We start from the raw sequence: 25,603 nt of genomic DNA, 5'->3' as shown, positions 1-25,603 counted from the left end.
TGGCCAATGACGCCCTTGGCTAACACCAGTGTCTGCCAAGAGAAACATTTGGGTGTGGCACAAACCGACTTTGCACACTGCAGGCTGGGTCTGCTTTGCTCTCAAGGACATAGGAAGCTGCCTTTTATTGAGTCACATCCTTGGTCCGTCTAGCTCAGGACTGGCAGACAGGCAGCAGCTGTCCTTACGGTCATATCATTCACCCCTGACTAAAACCAATATGGTGCCATATTTGGAGGTCCTAATGCAGACCATCCATCCACTCACCCATCCTAAAGCAGCTCAGGGCAGCTTACGATAAAAATCCAAACCACTTAAAACATAAAATAAAGGCAGTTAGGACATTAACTTGTTCTAAAATGGTTAAAACCACTTAAATATTATTAGAAGCCAGGCTGAAAAGATGGGTCTTTATGGCTCCCTTGATAGCCTCCAAAAATACGCCTCTTATACCCACGGGGAACGCGTTCAGCAACCCAGGGACAACAAGAGAGAGAATTTTTTCTCCCTCTCTCCCAACACTAGAACCAGGGGTCACCCCACGAAACTGAAGGTCAGGAAATTTAGGACCGACAGGAGGAAGTGCTTTTCCACACAGCGCACAATTAATCTGTGGAATTCCTTGCCATGGGATGTGGTGATGGCCACCAGCTTGGATGGCTTTAAAAGGGGATTATACAGATTGATGGAGGACAGGTCTATCAATGGCGACTAGTCTGGTGGCTGTGGGCCATCTCCAGTCTCAGAGGCACGATGCCTCCGAATACCAGTTGCAGGGGAGCAACAGCAGCAGGAGAGAGGGCATGCCCATACCTCTTGCCTGTGAGCTCCCCAGAGGCATCTGGTGGGCCACTGTGTGAAATGGGATGCTGGACTAGATGGGCTTCCTTGAGCCTGATCCAGCAGGGAGGTTCTTATGTTCTTAACTGAGAAGGCCCGATCTCGGGCTGCCATCAGATGAACTGGTGGCACCCCAAGACGGACCCCTCCTGTGAACCCATCTTGGCAGGGCGTTTATCCTCCACTGTTAAGTAACAAAGAGCCTTCTCACCTGGCGTGCCTCCGTCATCCAACTTGGCTTCTCTGGGTCCTGGTAACTGGAACAGTGGGAAGAGGAACCTGGTGTGCCATTCTAGGTCTATGTTGGGGTTCAGGCCTGTCTGCTCGCTCCGGGGGGCATTTCTAGGGCTGTATTTGAAACGTAGCCGGTAACTAACCTAACAAGACAAAAACCATAACAGAGTATGAGATTTTGAAACGTTATTTGAAAAAACAACAACACACACACACACACACACACACACATGCACGCTGTTTCAGGATTTAGAAGATGACTCAAAAGATGCCTCAATTTTCACCCCAGCACCTTTGCTAAGCAGGGTCTGCCCTGGTTTGCATTTGGATGGGTGGCTACATGTGAGCACTGTCTGCTGGAAGATAATCCCCTTAGGGGATGGGGCCATAGCACAGTGGTAGAGCTTCTGCTTTGCATGCAGAAGGCCCCAGGTTCAATCCCTGGCAGCATCTCCAGATAGGGCTGGGAGAAACTTCTGCCCGAAACCTTGGAGAAGCCGCTGCCAATCAGTGTAGACCAGGGATTCTCAACGTGTGGGTCCCCAGATGTAATTGGACTTCAACTCCCATAATTCCCAACCAAAGGCCACTGGGGCTGGGGATTATGGGAGTTGAAGTCCAATAACATCTGGGGACCCACACGTTGAGAAACTCTGGTGTAGACAATAGATGGACCGACAAGGTATAAGGCAGTTTCTTATGAACAAGGAGTTCAAACCATTAAATATTCTGGTTCATATTCATCCGTCTGAATGCAAAAACTGATGCAGTAACCACATGAAATGTTTCCCAGCCTATTTATTTATTAATTCAGTGTTTTATACCACTTAATGCCACCTACTGGCACAGTCGGGAAGTAACTTGCCTAGGGAGCAAGAAGTTGATGGTTCAAATCCCCACTGGGATGTTTCGCTATCTTGGAGACTATGGCAAACATCTATATCGGGCAGCAGTGATATAGGAAGAAGTTGAAAGGCATCATCTCATACTGAGTGGGAGGAGGCAATGGTAAACCCCTCCTGTATTCCACCAAAGACAGCCACAGGGCTCTGTGGGCGCCAGGAGCTGACACCGACTCAATGGCACAGCAACCCAGTTGGCTTGAGGCGGTTCACATGAATGAAAACAAATACAAAATAAGCTACCCATTAAAGCAATTTAAAAAATTAAACCATTTTAAAATAACATAAGATCAGGCAAAATTAAATGTGTCTTTAGGGCTCTTTTAGGAACATAAGGAACATCCTTATACCAAGTCAGGTCCATCTCGCTCAGTATTGTCTACACAGACTGGCAGCGGCTTCTCCAAGGTTGCAGACAGGAGTCTCTCGCAGCCCTATCTGGAGATGCTGCCAGGGAAGGAACTTGGAACCTTCTGCACGCAAGCCAGAAGATGCTCTTTCCAAAGCAGCCCTCTCCCCTAAGGGGAAGATCTTACAGTGCTCACATGTAGTCTCCCATCCTAATGCAAAGCAAGGCAGACCCTGCTTATCCAAGTGGACAATCCATGCTTGCGACCACAAGATCAGCTTTCCTCCTCCTTCAAGACTGCTGGTGATCTTAAGCCTCAGATATCTATAAGTAAAGGTAAAGTGTGCCGTCAAGTTGATTTCGACTCCTGGCGCCCACAGAGCCCTGTGGTTTTCTTTTGGTAGAATACAGGAGGGGTTGACCGTTGCCATCACCTCCCATGGAGTATGAGATGATGCCTTTCAGCATCTTCCTATATCACTGCTGCCCGATATAGTACCAGCGGGGATTTGAACTGGCAACCTTCTGCTTGTTAGTCACGCATTGCCCCACTGTGCCATTAGGTGGCTACCAGATATCTATAGGGGATGCATATCACCAATTCCATATCTATAGGGAGTGCATTTAAATCCATTTCATGCAGAATCAAATTAAACTCTTCTGGCCGCAACATAATTCTATATAAGGCTGCTATTCAGCAACTGGGAAAATGGATGGCGAATACTGGCGGAAGGGTGCCACGGAGTTCCTTACCTGAAGTGGCAAGGGTTCTTGGCTGTGAGCAGAGCAGTGTTCAAAGACAAGACCAGCCAGAACGTTGCCAGAGTGGTTATCAAACCTGATGTAGTCTTCAAAGTCTTTTTCAGTGGAGAAACCTCGAACTGCAGGGAAAAGAACACAAATGAAAACAGGAACCTCACAAGGATTGAGGACCCAGACCCAGAACTTTCCTACCCAGACACAGAATATAAGCCCATTTGTTCAGAGTCCCAAACATCTCACCTTTCAGGTTTTTATTCTGCTGTGAAGTATCGCGCTAGTCACCATGGTTACAAACAGGTAAAAAAGCGTCTGCACACACTGCAATCTCCAGAACCGAGACTGCATTTAAGAGCAAAGGTGGTCTCAGAAGATTCCTAGTGGTTACATAAGGACAGCCCTGCTGGATCAGGCCCAAGGCCCATCTAGTCCAGCATCCTGTTTCACATGGTGTCTCATCAGATGCCTCTGAGAAGCCCACAGGCAAGAGGTGAGGGCATGCCCTCTCTCCTGCTGCAACTGGTATTGAGAGGCATCGTGCCTCTGAGGCTGGAGATGGCCCACAGCCATCAGACTAGTAGCCATTGATAGACCTGTCCTCCATGAATCTGTGTAAGCCCCTTTTAAAGCCATCCAAGCTGGCGACCACCACCACATCCATGGCAATGAATTCCATAGATTAATTATGTGCTGTGTGGAAAAGCACTTCCTCTTGTCGGTCCTATATTCCCCAACCTTCAGTTTCAATGAGTAACCCCTGGTTCTTGTGTTGGGAAAGAGGGAGGCAAATTTCTGTCCACCCTCTCCACTCCATGCATAATTTTATACACCTCATGTCTCCCCTTAGCAGCCTCTTTTCTAATGTAAAGAGTCCCAGATGCTGTAGCCTTGCCTCATAAGGAAGGTGCTCCAGGCCCCTGATCATTTTTGGTTGCCCTCTTCTGCACCTTCTCCAGTCCTATAATACCCTTCTTAAGATATGGTGACCAAATACGGTGGTTCTTGGGGATCGTCCCTTTCAATACTTCCCTGGGCATCAGGGGATTTCTCTTCATTGCCTGCCAACATCTCGTGATTCTCACCTCCGCCTCCACCTTTTCTAATGAAACCTATATCTCAAAAAGGATATTACAGAACTGGAAAAGGAGCAGAAGAGGAAAATCAAAAGAGCCCCTGGTGGCGCAGTGGTAAAAACTGCCGCCCTGTAACCAGAAAGTTACAAGTTCGATCCTGACCAGGGGCTCAAGGTTGACTCAGCCTTCCATCCTTCCGAGGTCGGTAAAATGAGTACCCAAAATGTTGGGGGCAATATGCTAAATCATTGTAAACCGCTTAGAGAGCTCCAGCTATAGAGCGGTATATAAATGTAAGTGCTATTGCTATTGCTAAAATGATCAGGTGCCTGGAGCACATGCCTTACGGGGCAAGGCTACAACACTTTTGGCTTTTTAGTTTGGAAAAGAGGCAACTAAGGGGAGATATGACAGACGTTTATAAAATTATGCATGGTTTAGAGAAAGTGGATAGGGAGAAGTTCTTCTCCTTCTCACAACACCAGAACCAGGGGTCATCCCATAAAACTGATTGCCGCGAAGTACATTTTCACACAGCACATTATTAATCTATGGAATTCTCTGCCATGGGATATGGTGATGGCCACCAGCTTGGATGTCTTGGACAAAGAGGCTTAGACAAATTGATGGAGGACAGGTCTATCATTGGCTTCTTGTCCTGACGGCTATTGGCTACCTTCAGGCTGCTCGGAGGCATGCCAATTACACTGAAGCAAAAGAGAGGACGCGCCCTCGCCTCTTGCCTGTGGGCTTCTCAGAGGCATCTGGTGGGCCACTGTGTGGAATTTATCAGAATGTGGCATACTCCACGGTATCATTAAGAAGGCATTCTTATGCAGCCAGAACTGTTGGGTCATGGGTCTCTTATTTGATGATTTTTGTATATTTCTGTCTTTGCCACATCTCCAGGCTTGTATCCTTCCAACTCTTTTCCATTTTATTCACAGCAGCAATAAAAAATTATATACTGCTCTCCAAAAAAACCAAGAAGTTCTCAAAGCACAAGAATAAGAACATAAAAAGAGCCCTGCTGGACCAGACCCAAGGCCCATCTAGACCAGCATCCTGTTTCCCACAGCGGCCTCCGGGAAGCCTACAGGCAGGGGTTGAGGGCCTGCCCTCTCTCCTGCTGTTGCTCCCCTGCATCTGGTATCCAGAGGCATCCTGCCTCTGAGGCTGGAGGTGGCCTGTAGCCATCAAGACTAGTAGCCATTGCGAGACCTGTCCTGAGAAGATCGTTCCCTGTCTCAAAAGAGCCAACAAAATGCAAATATCCATTTGTTTTATTTGCATAGGATATTCCGGTCGCAAAATCCACATTACTCTCATTCTCAATCTGCCTAGGAACTGTTCCACAAAGCCGAGACATATCCTACTGGAGACTGTATTTGCACCCTGGTTGGAAAGCCTGCATTCAAAAGCATCGCCTGGTTCTGACCTTTGATATTGATATCCAAGGAGTCTGCCACCTTCTCAGCAATGCTCCTCACAGCGGTGTTGTTCAAGGGGACGTACGCCAGCTGCCAGTGGACGCTCCAGAATTTGGTATGGAAGCCATTGGGCATCCTGTCGAGCTGCTCATTCTGGTAGGAGGTGGCATTGGGGTGGTTGACAGAGTGTACTCGGTGGCGAAGGGCAATGAGGACTGCGGCAAACAGCAGCGGCAGGCAGATCTCGATGATCGTGACCAAAATCTGTCGCTTCTGCAGGACAAACCAGGGAAGGACGTCACGCTTGACACAGGAGGATTTAAATTAACTATCCTCCAGCAAATGGCTGGATTTCAACCCCTACCACCTCCAGTTATAGGATCTCGGGTGGCAAGCAGGGCCATTGGAAGGGGGCAACATAACCGAATGTGTGTTTAGAAAGAAAGACAGGAGGAGAGGAGAGGAGAGGAGAGGAGAGGAGAGGAGAGGAGAGGAGAGGAGAGGAGAAAGAAAGACAGGAGGAGAGGAGAGGAGAAAGAAAGACAGGAGGAGAGGAGAGGAGAGGAGAGGAGAAAGAAAGACAGGAGGAGAGGAGAGGAGGGAACACACCTCGCTATTCATGGTTTCACATATCTGCAGGGTGTCTTATTGACACCCGTTTTCAGTATCCGTGGATACAAAAGGGTTAAAACCCACACATCAGTGGTTCCTAGAAGTCACAGAGGTCACTTTCGCCCATCATTTTGTCTCCAGGGAGCCATTTTGGGGCTCCTTTCCTTGCAAAAATGGACTTGACATTTCCCCGAGATTTTTTGCAGTTGCGGGGGGGCATTCCTGGGCACATACAGCCCTTGCAGAGCATACCACAGTAATTTTTTTTATTCTGCCATTTTTTCATGTGTTTTCTCCACTTCGGAACTTAACCCTCCTTTCCCTATAGCAATAATGACTCATTACTCATGGCAGTAGCAAGGAATGGAACCCCCATAAGTAACAAGGTTCATTCGCGTGTGTGTGTCTGTGTTCACCGCCTGTAGATGTCTAGATCAGGTGGTATAGAAATATGATGAGTAAATAATAAAAATTTCTGCCCAAGTTCTTGAAGATCCTTTGCACACACAAATGGAACCATGAAAAGAGATCTGAAGGTCCAGAAAAACTGAGAAAATGGTTTTGGGTTTTTTTAGGGGTCGGGGAGAGTTCCCCCCCATTTTTCCTGAAAGACAATTTTTCTCCAAAATGGGGGGGGTTGTATTATGCAATATTGTGTTTTGGAATTATGAGATATAAGTTTTGGGTGGTATAAAAATATGTATTAAAAATGAATGAATAAGAATAAAGTATTTAAGAAAAGGTGTTCAGTTATATTCATATAAGGAAAGGTGGTATGGCTTTACACTCCCAAGCTTCTTGCTTGCTTCAGATTCCTCCATCTTCTACAGCAGGGATCCTCAGCATTGGGCCCCCAGATGTTCTTAGACTTCAACTCCCATAATCCCCAGCCAAAGGCCACTGGGGCTGGGGATTGTGGGAGTTGAAGTCCAAGAACATCTGGGGACCCAAGGTGGAGAATCCCTGTTAATCTACAGCACATGAAAGAAACTGGTCTCAGTTTGGAAACAGACCAGATCAAGAAATAAAAGGAACATGTGAAAAGGTAGAGAGGCTTGTCTCAATACAGGCAATTCATAACAAAGCCATTCAGAGGATAAAAAATGAAGGATCAGAAGAAGCAGAAACTGCTGATCGTAATGCAGCACTTCTAAAGGCAATATATCAAACATGATCAGTGTTAGGAGAAAACCAGGTTATACACAATAAATGCTCCTAAAGGCACAATGTGACTTTAGACCCATAAAGGGCGCTAGAAAAAAAGTACTTATATATTTCAGTTCCCCCCAAATTTCCATTTCCTCCCTGGGGGGGAAGAACAGAACACACATGTCCCCCCCCCACCCCACAACTTCAAAATTTCCAGAAATCTTACATCTCTAGTCATGAGGGATAGGAACTGACTCACAACAGAGTACAGAAGGCACAGGTGTGTTGTGCAACCAACCTGTTGTCTTGCCAAAATGCAGTCATGACCTGGGATGTGCCCCTCTTTGATTTGTAACACATGATCTCTTTAATTCTGACAGATACAACACGACAGGAGACCAGAGGAGATTAATCTTGGCATGGGATCATTGGATTAGCCACCATCCAAGATTTCCAGCAACCGTCTTTAACTGGCAAGCAGACAGAAATCAAGGGGTTTAAAAAAAAAATCTTCTGCAAAGCATCTTTCCACTGGAGCAAATGCAAACAGCTTGCAGAAGCAGGCACTTTATTTCAGTGTGATTCACACTGTTTACAAAAGTAAATGTTCCTCTTTGTTCCAGTAAGGAAGATCACATTCAATGAAGTCATGGCAGGTTATATCCCAGAATTCTCAACTGTTCCGTTTAGAAAAACCAGAAGTAGTCCAGCTAAGGAGGACAGAGATGCCCCCAATGATGGAGTAGAATCAGGCCCACTTCTGGTAGCATTCAGATGAAACACACTTTTCAAGAACAGTGATACATACAAATGGGTTACTGCTACAAAATGTTGTACAGGATTCCTCAGGAACACAAGAAGCCGCCATATACTGAGTCAGACCATTGGTCCATCTAGCTCAGTATTGTCTACACAATGGCAAGAAATTGGCTGAAAACTGGGCAAAAATCGTGAGGTTTTTGCCTCTTTTTCCCCCCTGCAAAAGGAACCATTTTGAGGCTCTTGATCTCAAAAGAGAGGCCAGAAATGACCTCTGCAGTTATTTCCGGCCAACACCCCGACCTGTGGATACATGAAAATTAACCCCTTAGTTGCCAGCTCCCCCGCCCCACCGCATATACCAAGGTTGGGTGCCAATTCCGCAACCACGGATACATAAAACCATCGGGATGGAGTCCGTGGTAAAGGAGATTTTCCAGTTTAGCAGTAGCAGGGATCCACAACGAAGGAAAGGTCTGCCTTCTACACCTCCATTCTCCACTGCTGCCCTCTCCCTCCCCACACTCCTGTGAAAACTTACCTGCAAGATGTAGTTCTTCCAGAGAAGAAGCCCAAACTGCCGTAGCACAACCATCCTTTCCTTGGGAAGGGAGAGACTCACTGCTTTCCAAGACACTACAAAAGAAAATGGTTTGAGCCATTAAACAAAGATACCAAGTAAATCTAAATCTGTTCTGTTGTATAGGAAGCTGCCTTATACTGAGTCAGACCTTTGGTCCATTGAGTTCAGTATTGTCTACACTGACTGGTGGCAGCAGGTTTCAGGCAGAGGTCTCTCTCAGACCTACCTGGAGATGCTGCCAGGAACTGAACCTCTGTGTGTGTGTATCTCACCCTGAAAAGCTTGGAGCATAAATGGCACACAATCTGAGTTCTATTTTATTTTATTGTAAACCGTCCAGACATGTGGATTTAGGGGAGGTATATACATATGCTAAGTAAATAGATCATAGGTGTTGCTCTTTGATCATTCAGCCTGATAAAAGATTAGGTTTCTATTCCTTAAAATGTTGCAATCATCAATCTCCATAACCAGGCCAGCTTCTTTTATAGAAAGTGAAACAGAAGAAAACACATGGTTATCCATGTGTTATCAGATAATACCTAAATATTGTGTTATAAATACATAATAAATATGATATAATATAAATATTGTGTCCACATTGCCAAAGGGAATATTTAATACTCCTTTCCTTTGCCGATAAGAACATAGCCACTTGGTGGGGTCCCAAACGGCTGCATTCTTGATTTAAAGAGCTTCATAAAGGAAGAGTTCAAAAGCTTCTAATCCAGAATGCAATAAATAACGCCCCCAAACCAAAAACTGTGTATAGTTAACCTAGAAACCAAGAAGAAGGGGTGGGAGGGGAATCCTCTTTCTGCACAATCCGGTCCTTCCAAATCCTACAGACTAAATTAGTCATGAGTATTCCCAATGAAATTAATGGGGAAAGTTAGACGTGACCAATTCCAATAGATCAAGCCCATGTGTAACTTATTCTGGATGTCCACCCCTGTAGTTATCAGGGTCAAAGCATGCTGTGTGTTCTTTCCTGCATGGGATACAATTAAAGCATACTTTTCTTTTTTGCTATGCCCCTGAGCATTAATTTGATCCAGGTTTTAATTGCGGATCTCCTCTTCACGTTCTGTGCAGACCAGAAGCAGCTGCGTGCCCAGAAGCCAATTTCGACTTTGGAGGGCAGCTAACCTGTTTGTACTGGAGATCAGATCACTCTGACAAAGTGTATAGTAACTTCTCGGGGGCCAGACCAGGGGAACGCTGTGAAATTCGTTGCACAACCAGACCTCAGGTGGTGCAGAAGCAACAACAAACAGCCATCCAGGCAAAGGTCAATAACCGCTTCAAACGTACACAGGAATCCTTCGCTCAGCTGAGCGAGGCAGAGAAAAACATGTCTCACTCCAAACAGACGCCAAGAAGCCTTTCTCTATAAGTAGCCTTTATCTTTAAGTAGAAGACCCCCACCCTTACCCGCCTGCCCACCCACCCCCCAATGCAGTTTGCAACACGCAAAGCACATAAATTGCTCCCTCGCCCCTTACTCGTGCATACTTTCATACGACAACTACAAAATTTCATAAGCCACTTCCAATTGGTCTACACACTTATATCAAAATGGATCGATTCCCATGAAGGCTTAACCTACTAACTTCACACAGCTAGGCAGAACATACTACTCACTGGCGTGGCTAGAGCCAGCGTGGTATAGTGGCTAGAGTGCTGAACTAGGACCAGGGAGACCCGAGTTCAAATCCCCATTCAGCCATGAAACTAGCTGGGTGACTCTGGGCCAGTCACTTCTCTCTCAGCCTAACCTACTTCACAGGGTTGTTGTGAAAGAGAAACTTAAGTATGTAGTACACCGCTCTGGGCTGATTGGAGGAAGAGCAGGATATAAATGTAAAAATAACAACAACAATAACACACACACACACCTGAGACGCAGACCCCCACTCCCCCATGTAGGGAACATCGGAAGCTGCCATATACTGAGTCAGACCCTTGGTCCATCGAGCTCAGTATTGTCTACACGGACTGGCAGAGGATGGTTCTTCCGAAGTTGCAGGCAGGAATCTCTTTCAGCCCGATCTTGGAGATGCTGCCAGGGAGGGAACTGGGAACCTTCTGCTCTTCCCAGAGTGGCTCCATCCCCTAAAGGGGAATATCTTCTAGTGCTCACACTTCAAGACTCCCATTCATATGCAACCAGGGTGGACCCTGCTTAGCTAAGGGGACAAGGCATGCTTGCTACCACAAGACCAGTAGTAGCGAGCACAAATTCTCTCCTTTTCTAAGCAGGGTCTGCCTTGGCTTGCATCTGGATGGATGACTGCATGTGAGCACTGTAAGATATTCCCCTGAGTGGATGGGGGCCTTGACTTAGTGCATCTGCTTGAGTGCAGAAGGACCCAGATCCCTAGCAGCATCTCCAGGCAGGGCTGGGAGAGATTCCTGCCTGGAACCTCCGAGAGCTGCTGCCAGTCAGTGCAGACAATACTGAGTTGCATGGAGCAAGGGTCTGACTCAGTAGATGGCAGCTTCCTGGATTGGTGTGATACAATCTAGGCGGCTATTACCAGAGAGAACTGCATCTTCTTTGATGCCAACACCCCTAAGAAACCAGCACCACCTTTGGCATGGTAAGCAGCTTTACAAGGCTCCCATAAAAATACTGGGCCGCACACACACCCCAACCTAAATTGGCTTGCAATGTGTACAAAGGGACACAACCGTTCCAGAGCCTGGGCCCAAAGCTCGGGACTGAGTGCTGTCATCAAGTCAGGCTAAATTATAAGTTGTACTGCAATCATCTCTTGCCAGAGTGCAAAATGTTACAACAGACAAACCAATTAAATGGCACAGTTGGGCGGGCTGATTACATCAAGACCAATCTGGCTGCCGCATTTTGAACTAACCGAAGTTTCCGAACTACGTACCAAGGCAGCCCCACGCAGAGCGCATTGCAGTAGTCCAGCTGGGGGGTTATCAGCGGAGACACCACTGTTTTGAGATCAGGGAATGGATGCAGCTGTTGAGTCAGCCAAAGCTGATGGAAAGCACTCCTGGCCATAGCCTCCACCTGAGATACCAGGGTGAGGCCTGGGTCCAGGAGTACTCCCAAGCCTTAGAGGAAACACTGTAGGGGATGATGGGAGTTGTAGTTCCAGAAGCTGGGAAGCCAAGATTACCTATCTCTGCTCTAACCACCACAGTGCACTGGCCTGATAATAATTTAGACAAACAACCTGACCCCCACCTCCAGCATACACATCACACACACAACACACACCAGCAGCCGCGAAGAGAAGAGGCCAGAAGCTCTTCTCTCTGTAATCCTAACACCCCCCATATAAGAGGATTAACCCAATACGGTAGAGGGAGGAAGCCATCAAGAAATAATTAGTTGCCAAAGGCCGCCTAATGAGTGCACGGGTGTGAGCCTGACTAGATCACATCCTTAACCACTGCACCGCACAGCTCTCAAAAGGAACATAGGAAGTTGCTGTGGAATCCAGGGGAAAGAGTTGGGGATGGGCAAGGATAAGGCAATGGAGTGGAAGCCGGAATATCAACAGTTGAATGAAATAGATGTGATGTGCAGCGAGGCAAGTGCAGGCTGCTTTTCCGGGCTCTTGCTGCTGGCTGTTTTTTTAGCCCCGCCTTTACTCCAGGACTTGAATACAAGTAACTAAAGCCCCCTTCAAAAGCTGGCCCGGATCAAGGAAGGGAGTAACCAAAAACACCACAGTTGCCTTCTGTCAGACCCTTGGCCCATTTGTTCAGCATTGTTTGCACTGACTGGCAGCAGCTCTCCAAGATTTCAGGCAGGAGTTTCTCTCAGGCAGACCTGGAGGTGCTGCCAGGGATTGAACCTGGGACCTTCTGCATGCAAAGCGGATGCTCTGCCACTGAGCTACAGCCCCCTCCCCTAAGGGACATGATCTTGCAGTGCTCACTTATAGTCTCCCATCCAAATGCAGAGATGCAAGTTTGGGGCAGTATAGAAATATTTTAAATAAATAAAATAAATAAAGGAGGACTTTGCTTAGCAAAGGGGACCACTCATGCTTGCTACCACAAGACCAGCTCCCTGCTCCCCTCACGGCAAGATGAGAAGGGTGAGACTCCGTCATCATTAGGTATAAAGCCAGGGATTCTCAACGTTGGGTCCCCAGCTGTTATTGGACTTCAACTCCCAGAATCCCCAGGCGCAGTGGCCTTGGGCTGGGGATTATGGGAGATGAAGTCCAATAACATCTGGGGACCCAACGCTGAGAATCCTTGGTATAAACCAAACTAGAACTACAGGGGCCATAAGGAGAAGCATCCAGGTCTCCCCCTGTTCATTTCTGGCAGTGCTGCTTTTGATAGATAATGCAGTTCATAAAGGTTATTAGGGTTAATGTAAATGGACTCAGTAGCCCAGGGGGGAAAGATGAAAGCTATCCACACAGAGGAAAGAGCCAAAGGGGTCTAATTTCATTACGAAAGACTCATCTTTGGCACCAAGTGGCCCATTACCTTAAAACCCTCTGCGTAAGGGTGGTATCTGTCTTGATTGAGCTGTGTGGTGCCAATGAAGAAAGTGGCTTTATCAGCCAGGCAAGATTTATAGTAGAAGGCACAGACGGGTGGAACTGAAGGTATTTTATTTCTAAAGCAGAATACTAGGGAAAGAATAGAGACAATGGGAAACACATAGGGTTTATCTAATGCTTATCAGAGAGGATGGGGCAGGTCCTTATCCAGCCAGGACACTCCTACAGGGTAGTGGTTAGACTAGGACCAGGGAGACCGGGTTCAAATTCTCATGCTGCCATAACACAGGAAGCTGCTTTATACCGAGTCAGACCACTGGCCCATCTAGATCACCACTGCCTACCCTGGCCGGCAGTGGCTGATCTAGGGTTTCAGGCAGGGGTCTTTCCCCACCCTGCCTGAAAATGCTGCCAGGTATTGAAACTGGAGCCTTCTGCATGTAAAGCAGATGCTCTTCCATTGAGCAATAATCCCGCAAAATAATAGGAAGACAAGAAGCTGCCTTATGCTGAGTGAGAGGAGAGCTGGTCTGGTGGTAGCAAGCATGACTTGTCCCCTTAGCTAAGCAGGGTCTGCGCTGGTTGCATATGAATGGGAGACTAGGAGTGTGAGCACTGGGAAATATTCCCCTCAGGGGATGGAGCAGGGAGACATGATAGAGGTGTATAAAACTATGCATAGAGAAGAGAGAGAGTAGACAGAGAGAGAGAAATTTATCCCTTTCTCACAACACTAGGGGTCATCCCCTGAAACCGAAGGTAGGGAAATTTAGGACCAACAAAAGGAAGTGCCCCCCCCCAACAAGTGCATAATCAATCTATGGAATTCTCTGCCACGGGAAAGGGGCTTAGACAAATTCATGGAGGACAGGCCTATCAATGGCTACTAGTCTGGTGGCTATAGGCCACCTCCAGCCTCAGAAGCAGGTTGCCTCTCAATACCAGATAAGAACATAAGAAGCTGCCATATACTGAGTCAGACCATTGGTCTATCTAGCTCAGTATTGTCTTCACAGACTGGCAGTGGCTTCTCCAAGGTTGCAGGCAGGAGTCTCTCTCAGCCCTATCTGAAGATGCCAGGGAAGGAACTCAGAAACTTCTGCATGCAGGCATATAGATGTTCTTCCCAGAGCGGCCCCATCAAGGGGAATATCTTATAGTGTTCACACATGTAGTCTCCCATTCAAATACAAACAGGGTGGACCCTGCTTAGCAAAGGGGACAATTCATGCTTGTTACCACATGTGTGAAACAGGATGCTGGACTAGATTAGGCCTTGGGCCTGATCCAGCAGCAGGGCTGTTCTTATGTTCTTAAGCTTAAGGGGTGATTTGGGGTCAGTCACTTCTCTCTCAGTCTAACCTACTTCACAAAGATAAAAACAACACTGCAATATCGATGCTGAAATGTTTGTCAATATCACAAGAGACAGAGAAGCGTTGTATTTATTCATTATCTATTTTCTGTACAAACCACATTAAGAAGTGTTGTTGAAAAGCAGTATGTAAACATTAGTAGTAGTAGTAGAAAGAGTATGAAATGTGGGTCAGTTTAAGCAGGTAACGCACCAGCAAAATAGCCACTCAAGGTGGGGGCTGTAGCTATAGGTATGCAGGGGAAATTCAGCAGAGGTGTTTGATTGAAATTTTTCCACAGGAAATTTCCAAAATGCCAAAATTTTCTGGATAAATCTTCCCACATTTTATTATGCCACGGAATCTTCTTTTCCCTGTCTAAGAAGTCATCGTTTCATAAACTAGATGAGTAACAATGAATGAGAGCCAATGCAATATGAAGCAAGCCTGGCAGTTTCAAAGTTGTAATTAAGCTGTAATTAAAGTTTTTCAGGTGATTAACCCAAGGGAGCACGTGAGGATCAATGTGTAATATATGGATTTGTTAACAAGAAGGTAATAAGAGAGTTGTTGTGAGGAGAAACTTAAGTAAGTAGTTCACCGCTCTGGGCTCCTTGGAGGAAGAGCCAAATATAAAATGTAACAAGCAAACAAACAAAAATATAGCGTGGGCCTTTTTAAAAAAACACAGGTCAGATAAAATGCCAAACAGGTTTACCATTTAGAGCAGCAGGAAATGTTGCATGGTACAATGATTTGATTCAAACATTTCCAGAAAACCCACATCTCTGATGGGAAATATTCACCTTTATATAGAAACTGAATAAATACAAATGCATACATACCTTTTGCTGACAGAGGTGAAACATGTATTATGTTTACTATAGCCTGCTTTTCAGCCAAGATTAGCTCCCAAAGTAATTGGCAATTAAAATCCAATCCAAATGTACTAATATCATGATGGATCTGAACATAAGAACAGAGCTGCTGGATCAGACCCAAGGAAGACCATCTAGTCCAGCATCCTGTTTCACACAGTGAAAACCTGATGCCTCCGAGAAGCCCACAGGCAAGAGCTGAGGGCATGCCCTCTCTCCTACTATTAACTCTGTTGAGAAGGTACAGTCCCTTTTGGACCCACCACACCAATCCCTTCCTCATCAGCCATTTTGACTGTCAAGGGTTCACCATCGTCTAAAGCTCTGGTGTGTCTGAACTACAGTGATCCAATCAAACGCTGATCCTCAGAGTGAGTGTCACAAGGTCATCTCGTCGGCAAAATTAATGTGCCACAAGATCAGTTTCCCTTTTTACAGGTGGGAAAAAATGCCATGGATGGTTACCGTCCATATTAAGCAACAGAATTCACATGACCACAGAAATGAAAGCAGACGGCCGCTCTGGATTACAACATTCTGCTCCGTGAAAAGAATATTAAGTTGCAGCTGGGTTTCTTTTCAGCAATCGAAACCAACAACAAGAGCCACAGGTACTATCATCGGTATCTTATTGACCCAAACACGATCAGTTTAGACATTTTGAGCTGAGCCTATTAACTGAGGCAGAATGGATACTAAATCAGGGATTCTCAACGTTGGGTCTCCAGATGTTATTGGCCTTCAACTCCCATAATCCCCAACCAAAGGCCACTGGGGTGGGGGGTTATGGGAGTTGAAGTCCAATAAGTTTTGGAGACCCAATGTTGAGAATCCCTGTACTAAATTTACTTGCAGACGGCCCATTAGAATGAAGAGGAAAATCAGGCTTGCTTAACTGGTCTTTCAATGAGCCCTCCTTGAGTAAATTTATGCAGGAGATCAGCCAGCATGAAGAATGCAAAACCTCAGAAGCAGGGCTGCTTCTGTGGGTTGGTATCATCTAGCCCACTAAATCCATTCACAGGCCCTGCCGTGGAGGGCCCAGGCAGTTTCACCCAGGTGCCAGGGTCCAAAAGGGACTGCCCCCCACTCCAGTGGTCCCTCTAATTTTTTTCATCTCTGTGCAGAAATGAGTTTTCTTCTGGGCGGCAGTATCAAGGCATGGGGCCTTCCTGATTCAACCTGAGCGGGATCTAAAATGAACGGAGCGGACATCCGAAAACTTGTGAGCGCGAGCAGGTGCACACGCCTTAGAGGGAACAGTGCCTCCCTCTCCCGACAGACATATATGCACCAACAGATCTTTCATTGTATTGGTACATTTGGACAGATTTTAATTGCTAATTTGGAGCTAATCTCAATTGAAAAAGCCAGCTCTGTTAAACATAAAATGTGCATAAAGCATCATCCTCGTATCATAAGACCTACATATACTGTAAGTGTCTTAAGACCCGACATCTACATCTGGGAACTGGGCAAAGGAGGACCCAGCTCTTAGTGGTGGTTTTCTTATATTGAGGAGGGGGAAAGCAACTATCCCTCTTTGACCCACAGCGTGATGTCCTTCCCAGTGGCTGCTGCTGGTGCCTCATGTTCCTTTTTTGATTGTAAGCCTTTTGGGGACAGGGAACTATCTTCTCATTCCTTTGGCTAGGGAAACGGCTCCTGGAACTTTCAAGGTTGAAAAGAGGTATACAAACATGTTTATAATAATAAAACCACGTATTTGGTTCATTGCATGAATGCAATGGGAGGGGAGTTGATCTTGTAGCAGCAAGCATGAACTGTCCGCTTTGCTATGCAGGGTCGACCCTGGTTTGCATTTGAATGGGAAATTACACATGTGAGCACTGTAAGATAATCCCCTGAGGGGATGGGTCCGCTCTGGGAAGAGCACCTGTCTGCTTGAAGGCAGAAGGTTCCAAGTTCCCTCCCTGGCAGCATCTCCAAGATAGGGCTGAGAGAGAGACTCCTGCCTGCAACCTTGGAGAAGCTGCTGCCAGTCTGAACAGAAGAACACAAGAAAAACAGAACAGCCCTGCTGGATCAAGCCCAAGGCCCATCTAGTCCAGCATCTTGTTTCACACAGTGGCCCACCAGATGCCGCTGGGAACCCCACAGGTAAGAGATGAAGGCATGCCCTCTCTCCTGCTGTTACTCCCCTGCAACTGGTACTCAGAGGCATCCTGCCTTTGAGGCTGGAGGTGACCTATAGCCTTCCAGCTAGTAGCCGATAAGAACATTGTCTCAGACAATACTGAGCTAGATGGACCCATGGTCTGACTCAGAAGGCGGCAACTTCCTATGTTCCTATGCATGGGAACAAGAGGGTAGATTCTTCCACTATGAAAGGATTTTGAACACGTTGGGCATTCCTTTTCGGAACAGTAAACCACAAATAAGATGCCCTTCTGTTTTCTCTCGTTTGCAGCTAAAGAGCCAGGATGCTCCTTGACCTGCTTTCCTCATTATCTCGTTCCTTCTGGTGACAGAGAAGCATTTTCTCACATCTTGTGCTATGTAAACTGCTCCAAGAACTTTTGTTGTCGTTAAAAAGCAGTATATAAATGATGATGATGATGATGATGATGATGATGATGAATCCCATACACCAGGATTTCCCAACCTGTGGTACTCTAGATGTTGCTGAACTACAACTCCCATCATCCCCAGCCACAATAAACTGTAGCTGAGGATGATGGGAGTTGTAGCTCAGCAACATCTGGAGTAACACAGGTTCGGAACCCTTGCTATACACCATCAGAATAAAGAGTGTTAGTAGTAGGTTTATGCTGGTGTAGCGTCACTTTTCCCTTACACCGACAGTATTCCATCTGAGCAAAAATGGGTGGAAGAAGGGGGTTTAAGGCACTGGGGGTCTCGAACAGAGGACTCTAGCAGCAGGGCTCAGGCACCTTACGCTTCCAAGGCAGCTAGAGTGGACTAGCAACTTGACTCTCGTTGCTCCACAGTGCCCCCCTCAGCAGTGGCAGGGAGGGGAACTGCAGCCAGCAGAATCAGAAGAAACAGGTGACCTAGGGAACCAATAAGGTTCCTGCTTGCCCTATATAAAACCCCATTGGGCCCTGATAAAGACATTCAGGCAGACAGGATGTTGAATTCTGCATTCAATAAATTAAAAAAAAAAACTGGGCGGGGGGGATCCTGTGACAACAATTAACAGTTTATTATTAGAAGCAAGAAGATTTGCAGACTGATTAATTGTCCTCTTTGATAAGCAGGGTCCAGCCTGATTTGCATTTGAATGGAAGACTACATGTATGATCTGTAAGATATTCTCTATCGGGGATGGTGCTGCTCCGGGAAGAACATCTTCAGGCTTGCATACAGAAGGTTCCAGGTTCCCTCCCTGGCATCTCCTAAATAGGACTGAGAGAGTCCTGCCTCTAACCTTGGAGATGCCGCTGCCAGTCTGTGTCGACAACACTGAGCTAGACGGACCAAGGGTCTGACTCGGTAGAAGGCAGCTTCCTGTGTTCCTGTTCTTTACTCTAGCTGCACAGCTTGTGTGCTGTACGAAATCGAATTCCCACTTACTGAGGACAAAACACAGCACCCAACCCCTGAATATGCTTACTTTCAAGAATTAAAAGCCGATGTTTCTTGGGGCCTAGAGAACAGTGTCCCCTCTAACAAGGATTCCTAGATGCTGTTGACTACAACTCCCATAATCCCCAAGTATAAGCTATTGCAGCTGAGGATGCTGGGAGTTGTAGTCAACAGCATCTGGGAATCCCTCTTAGAGGGAACACTGCTAGGGAAACTCTCAGATTCTACACTAAAGAATCATCATTCTCAAGAGGTACACAGGCATTTCTGGACTCTCCCAAGGAAGAAGAAATATATTTCCACTGCAGGTGGATTATTCCAAAGATTTCCTTCTCCCTCTACATTTTTCTCTGACATTGTTCCTATGCTTATCGAGGATAACAATTTGGAGGTCTAACAGCGACCCACTTCTTAGACCAACTTGGGGTCTCTCAATATAACCACCATTAGTACCATCCTCCTCCTCTTGGAAACACTTGTTGGGCCAAAGAAAAGGAATGTTTCCATTCACAGCTGCTGCGTTTCAACATTGTGGGTGAAGCAAAATGTTTATTATCCCAACTTCCTATAAAAATTCCAGTGCTCCTTGTGCAAACAAAGCTTGAGTTAAGACAGAGAACCACAACAGAGTTTGCACGCCAGTGTGGTCAGGCTGAAACCAACATGGCTGCCTGCGTGGTCTGTCAGGGGCAGGCTTCAACCTACTTTCCACTGCATTAGCCCATCACCCTCATGAAGAGATGAAAGAAATGGCCCGAGGAACGGGTTAGCTCAGGGTTAGGATAACAACGAATTAATTGTTGTACCTTGTCCATGGAGTAATCTTTTGGGGACATTCTTGCCAATTTCTATTTATAATACCAATGACATTTTAGAGTAGTTTTTCTGTTTTGAACACCTTTTAAAACACCATTTATTATTATTATTATTACTATTATTATTATTATTATTATTATTATTATTATTATTATTATTATTACATTTTATATCCCGCTCTTCCTCCAAGGAGCCCAGAGCGGTGTACTACATACTTCAGTTTCTCCTCACAACAACCCTGTGAAGTAGGTTAGGCTGAGAGAGAAGTGACTGGCCCAGAGTCACCCAGCTAGTTTCATGGCTGAATGGGGATTTGAACTCGAGTCTCCCCGGTTCTAGTCCAGCACTCTAGCCACTACACCACGCTGGCTCTTGCAAATGTGGCAACTAAAGGCCCAATGGTAAAAAAAATAAAAAATCATGAGAACTGGAAAGCTAAAGGTTTTGCAGTGCTATCGCCTATTTTCCATCTGATTTTTGACCTCATCAAAAATCACAATGGCTTTAAAAGGGGCTTAGACAGATTCATGGAGGACAGGTCTATCAATGGCTACTAGTCTGAGGGCTAAAGGCCACCTCCAGCCTCAAAGGCATGATGCCTCTCAATACCAGTTGCAGGGGAGTAACAGCAGGAGAGAGGGCATGCCCTCAATTCCTGCCTGTTGGCTCCCAGTGGCATCTGGTGGGCCACTGTGTGAAACAGGATGCTGGACTAGATGGGCCTTGGGCCTGATCCAGCAGGGCTTTTCTTATGTTCTCATGTTCACCCCAGCTATTGTCATAGCAAATATTGTGGAAGTGGCCAGACCCTTTCCAAAATACAGAAACCTGTCCTTCTCCCAAGCAGTCCTGACATCAGACAGTTCTACCAATCCATCCTACACAGCGCAAAGAGTTATTTCACTTTCTGACTCAAGTGGTTCCAGACAGAAACCGCAAGCCCAACAAGAAGCAATAGAGACTTTTCCGCTTCAGAAACCCAAAATGCCTTCATCAAAAGAGATGGATGTCCAGAGACAAAACCACTGAAATCCCACCTGAGGCACACACTTAGAACATCAAAAGGAAAGCAGGCAATCAATGATAAAACAAAGAGGCATCTTCTCTAATCCTTCCTTGCAAGAGAGGATACTATGGAGGAAATTTCCCGCAGGTCTCTGCTGCTGTTTGAAGTGATTTGATCAGCACAGCGATTTGTACAGAGAGGTATAACACAAGAGCACAGATTCATTCACAATGCTGCCAGAAACATGAATGGACTCACAGCAAGAAATAAGCAATACAGCCCATAGGTGTAGCTATTTGTGCTGGTCAACGACCGTAATAAAGATTATTAGGTGTAGCTATAGTATACACTTGTGTCAGATCCATATTTTACTTATTTATAAAACATTTATATCCCTCCTCTCCAGTTTGTTACTGCTCGGGGAAACTCACAAAGACCACAAAACAGAGAAAACAATACAAAATCAATAAAATCCAGTTAAAAGCTAGAGCCAGTTACAAGCCGATTTAAGACGGAAAATTCCCCGGAGCAAAAAAATAAAATACTAGGAAACCTCCCTAAAAAGATGCGTCCTTAAATAGAAACATAGGAAGCTGCCATATACTGAGTCAGACCCTTGGTCCATCTAGCTCAGGATTGTCACTCTACACAGACTGGCAGCAGCTTCTCCAAGGTTGCAGGCAGAAGTCTCTCTCAGCCCTATCTTGGAGATGCTGCCAGGGAGGGAACTTGGAACCTAGATGCTCTTCCCAGAGCAGCCCCATCCCCTAAAGGGAAGATCTTACAATGCTCACACAGGTTGTCTCCCATTCGAATGCAAACCAGGGCATACCCTGCTTAGCAAAGAAGACAAGTCATGCCGGCTACCAAAAGACCAGCTCTCCTCCCATCCTTCCCTAATTACCAGGGACAGCTCTCATTTTCTGGAATAATCTGTCCCTCGTAAATCTTTATCTCTGTTTTATCCCTGTTGTTAAATTGTTTTTCATGCAAGAGGCAAGCATCGCCATCCTTCAGAACAGCTTGCTCCTTTCCCACAGTCTTGAGAAATCAAATCTCCACGTGGATGCATCACATCTACTCCACTGGCATATCAAGAGGTGCCCTACATTAAGTCGTTTCCAGCAATGTGTAATGGTGGCTGGTGGGCTGGGGTGGGGGTGGGGGTCTTGGACAGTAACCCTTGGAATGAGAATCAATTGTCCCAAGGGTATCCCTATTTCAGGGCTGCTCAACTTTGCCCCTCCTGCAGATGTTGGCCTACAATTCCCAGAATCCCTGGCTACTGGGCACTGTAGCTGGGGATTATGGGAGTTGTAGTCCAAAAACAGCTGGGGAGGGGCCTAAGTTGAGCAGGCCAGCAGCCTGTTTTCATCTATGAAAGTTGTCGAGTCTGGGCTTGGCTCCTTGGATTTGGGGAGTCCGGAATCACATGCTCCGCATGCATCTGATGCCCTGATTTCTACACGTGGCAGGCTGGAAGTCGGAACTGTTGCTTGTCCACACCTCTACACATTGTATGGTGCACCATCCACATTGCTTGGCCACACCCCGACACACTGTTATACCACACCTCCCATGTTGATGGGCCACACACCCTAATGCTGCACGCCGGCACAGTGTATGCCTCGCCTCCCCAGTTGCTCAGCGACACCCCACACATATTGAGGCTATTCTCACGGACATACCAAATCGAGCAAAGGGAGCCTAGCCTGATTGGGTATGCCCGTGAGAATCGCCGGGCTTGCAGCTGAGACCGGTGGTTCTCAAGCGGGTCACCCGCTTGAACACCCCTCCCCTTCGCCGAGGGTTTTTTTTGATCGTACGTTGCCGTGGCACGGCTCTGTGCTGCAGCAACTCACGAGCAGACCCCCGGTGGGGAGGCTAAATGCAGCCTCCCGGCTTGGGGGGGTCTTTCCAGCAGGGCATGCTGGAGCTTCCAGGTGGGCGCAGCCCCCGAACTCCCCTGCCCCCGCCGGCTAAGCCCTCTCTCCCCTCTCACCATCCCCAGGCGGTTCCCACTGATCGTGGGAACGGCCTCATTCTACGCTCCCCACGTCACTTGGCTACACAGTCCAGAGGCACGTCCCTGTTTTCACTGGCGAAATATCAGAGGCGATCGAGGATACATCCCACTTCTCTCCCTTACTGCTTCCCATCCAGTTTCACCCACTGTTTTAGCCATCAACCCATGCCAGGGGCTTGCGGCGAATAACCTTCGTGATAAAGTCTCACCCCCGATGTCCTGACCGCTCACACGAGTTTCTCCCTAGCTGCCAACTTATGCAGGCCGATTATGAATGAGTCATCTTGTCATAAATCTGTGTCTACTTCAAAGTCATGAGAGGCGGCATTCACGAGAAAGACCGTGCCATATGGTCCCCCCCACCCCCACCCCGATGCACTCAGTTAAGTTTTTGTGCTTGTTCAAAATCAAATTTGATCTTGCAAATGGCCTGCCTACGCTTCAGATTTCTGGCGTTATTTAATTACAGCAAAAGGAGATGCATACTTTAATAGACTGCACTTGTAAAACTCTCTCCCCCCCCACTAAAAATATTTGGATTTTAGTGTTAATACACCCTGAGCAGGGATTAGATGGAATTATTGCTTCTCCCCACTCTTTGCCCCCAGGCCCCAAATCTCAGAAACTTCTCTAGCCTCGGATTTCTAAAAATGAATTTATATTCATAAATGTATTCTACCAAAGACAACCATGGGACTCTGTGGGCGCCTGGAGTCAAAATCGACTTGATGACACAATTTACCTGTATGTTAAAGGATGCTAAAGGACAGATAGTAATTGATTCAGAGAAGATCAAACAGAGATGGAAGTAGTATACTGAAAATCTGTACAGCAGGGACGTCAACATCCAAGATGCTCTAGTAGATATTCCCTACTTGCAAGAACCTCTAGTACGGGAAGATGGATCAGCACTCCAGTCACTACCAAGTCAGAAGGCTACAGGAATTGATAGAATAGCTACAGAAATATGGCAGGCAACAGAAGAGGAATCAGTCAAGGCTCTAACCAAACTATGCCAGCCAGTTTGGAGAACGACACAGTGGCCAAGAGATTGGAAGAGGTCAATAAACATACCAAAACCAAAGAAAGGAGACTCAACAGATTGTGTACACCACCACACAATATCCTTAATTTCACATGCTAGCAAAATAATGCTCAGGATCATCCAACACAGATTGAAGTCCTACGTGGAAAGGGAAATGCCGGATGTTCAAGCTGGGTTCCTTGTTCCTGGCCAAGGAACAAGAGACATCATTGCCAATGCATGCTGGATAGTTGAGAAAGCCAAAGAATACCAAAGAAGTCAATATGTGTTTCATTGACTACAGAAAAGCCTTTGATTGCATCAACCATGTCAAGTTGTGGAATATCCTTTGGAAAATGGGCATCCCAGAACACCTCATTGTTCTGATGAGAAACCTATACACAGGGCAGGAAGCCACAATCCAGACAGAACAGGGTGAAACAGACTGGTTCCAGATCGGCAAAGGAGTAAGACAAGGCTGTATACTTTCTCCTTCTTTATTCAATTTATATGCTGAACATAGAATGAGAGAAGCTGGATTGGTAGAAGATGAGTGAGGTTTTAAAGTTGGAGGAAGAAACATCAATAACCTGTGCTACGCTGATGACACCACTCCGATAGCTGAGAACGTGGATGATCTGCAAGTTCCAGTAATGAAAGGAGCACAGTGAAAAAAATGGACTACAATTAAATGTAACGAAGACTAACCTGATGACAACAGGTAGAGCAACCAGCCTCAGAACTGACAATGAAGACACTGAAGTGGTGGATAGCTTCTGCCTTTTAGGATTGACTATCAACAGAAAAGGATCCTAAAGTTAAAAAAAATATGCCACAGACTAGCACTTGGTAGGGCTGCAATGAAAGACTTGGAAAGGATATTTAGATGCCGTGACGTGTCTATACCTACAAAGATTAGAATCATTCAGACAATGGTTTTGCCCGTGACACTCTATAAATGCAGAAGTTGGACCTTGAAGAAGCAGGACAGGAAAAGTATTGACGCCTTTGAACTTTGGTGCTGGCAAAGACTTTTGATACCATGAACAGCCAGGAAAACAAACAAATGGATCATAGGACAAATCAATCCAGAATTTTCACTCGAGGAACAAATGACCAGGCTCAAACTAGCATACTTCAGACACATGATGCAAAGACCCAGATCCCTTGAGAAGTCCATAATGCTAGGAAAAGTTGAAGGAAAGAGAAGAGGACGACCAACAGCAAGGTGGATGGACTCAATTACGACAGCAATGAATGCACCACTGAGAGACCTTAAAGGCCAAGGTGAAGACAGATCATCGTGGAGTGAATCTATCTATGTGGTCGCTAAGAGTCAACCCGGACTTGACGGCACTTAATCAATCAAACTCCCATCATGGCTGTGGATTATGGTATTGGTAGTCCAACACCATCTGGGGGCCCAAGGTTGGGAACCCCTGAAATAGAAAATGAGCCACATGTGGAATGCAGAGGTTGGATGTACACAGGACACATCTCCATGGATCTCTGTAAGCACCCTCTGGGCACACACATGTATCTTGCCCATTCAAGCTCTCCCAGCAGCGGTAATGTGCTGATGCAATGGGCAGAAATCCAAAGCCGGCTCCCAGAAAAACCATGCCGCATCGTTCCGCTCTAGAAACAAGTCACCAGCAAATCTGCTCTAAGCCAAACGGCCGCACGGCTCCTGACGAGACACCTATTCAACTCTTGGCTGCCGGCTCCCATCTCAC

The 25,603-nt window shown here is 46.4% G+C and overlaps 1 protein-coding gene across 1 annotated transcript in view; it reads right to left on the bottom strand.

Moving 5' to 3' along the window:
- ABCA3 (ATP binding cassette subfamily A member 3) overlaps positions 1-25,603 on the bottom strand; it is an 83,583-nt gene that overhangs the window by 45,365 nt on the left and 12,615 nt on the right. The window contains exons 2-5 of the mRNA XM_053276354.1: positions 8,649-8,743; positions 5,596-5,860; positions 3,079-3,206; positions 1,052-1,217 (exon numbers count right to left, since the gene is read on the bottom strand). Of these exons, the coding sequence (XP_053132329.1) occupies positions 1,052-1,217; positions 3,079-3,206; positions 5,596-5,860; positions 8,649-8,702 (613 nt within the window). The 5' untranslated portion in view covers positions 8,703-8,743. The remainder of the gene's footprint in view (positions 1-1,051; positions 1,218-3,078; positions 3,207-5,595; positions 5,861-8,648; positions 8,744-25,603) is intronic.

Source organism: Hemicordylus capensis, chromosome 13, assembly GCF_027244095.1.
Source record: "Hemicordylus capensis ecotype Gifberg chromosome 13, rHemCap1.1.pri, whole genome shotgun sequence".
Lineage (NCBI taxonomy): Eukaryota > Metazoa > Chordata > Lepidosauria > Squamata > Cordylidae > Hemicordylus > Hemicordylus capensis.
The sequence above is the reverse complement of the archived record's forward strand: the minus strand, read 5'-3'. Positions and strand labels throughout refer to the sequence as shown.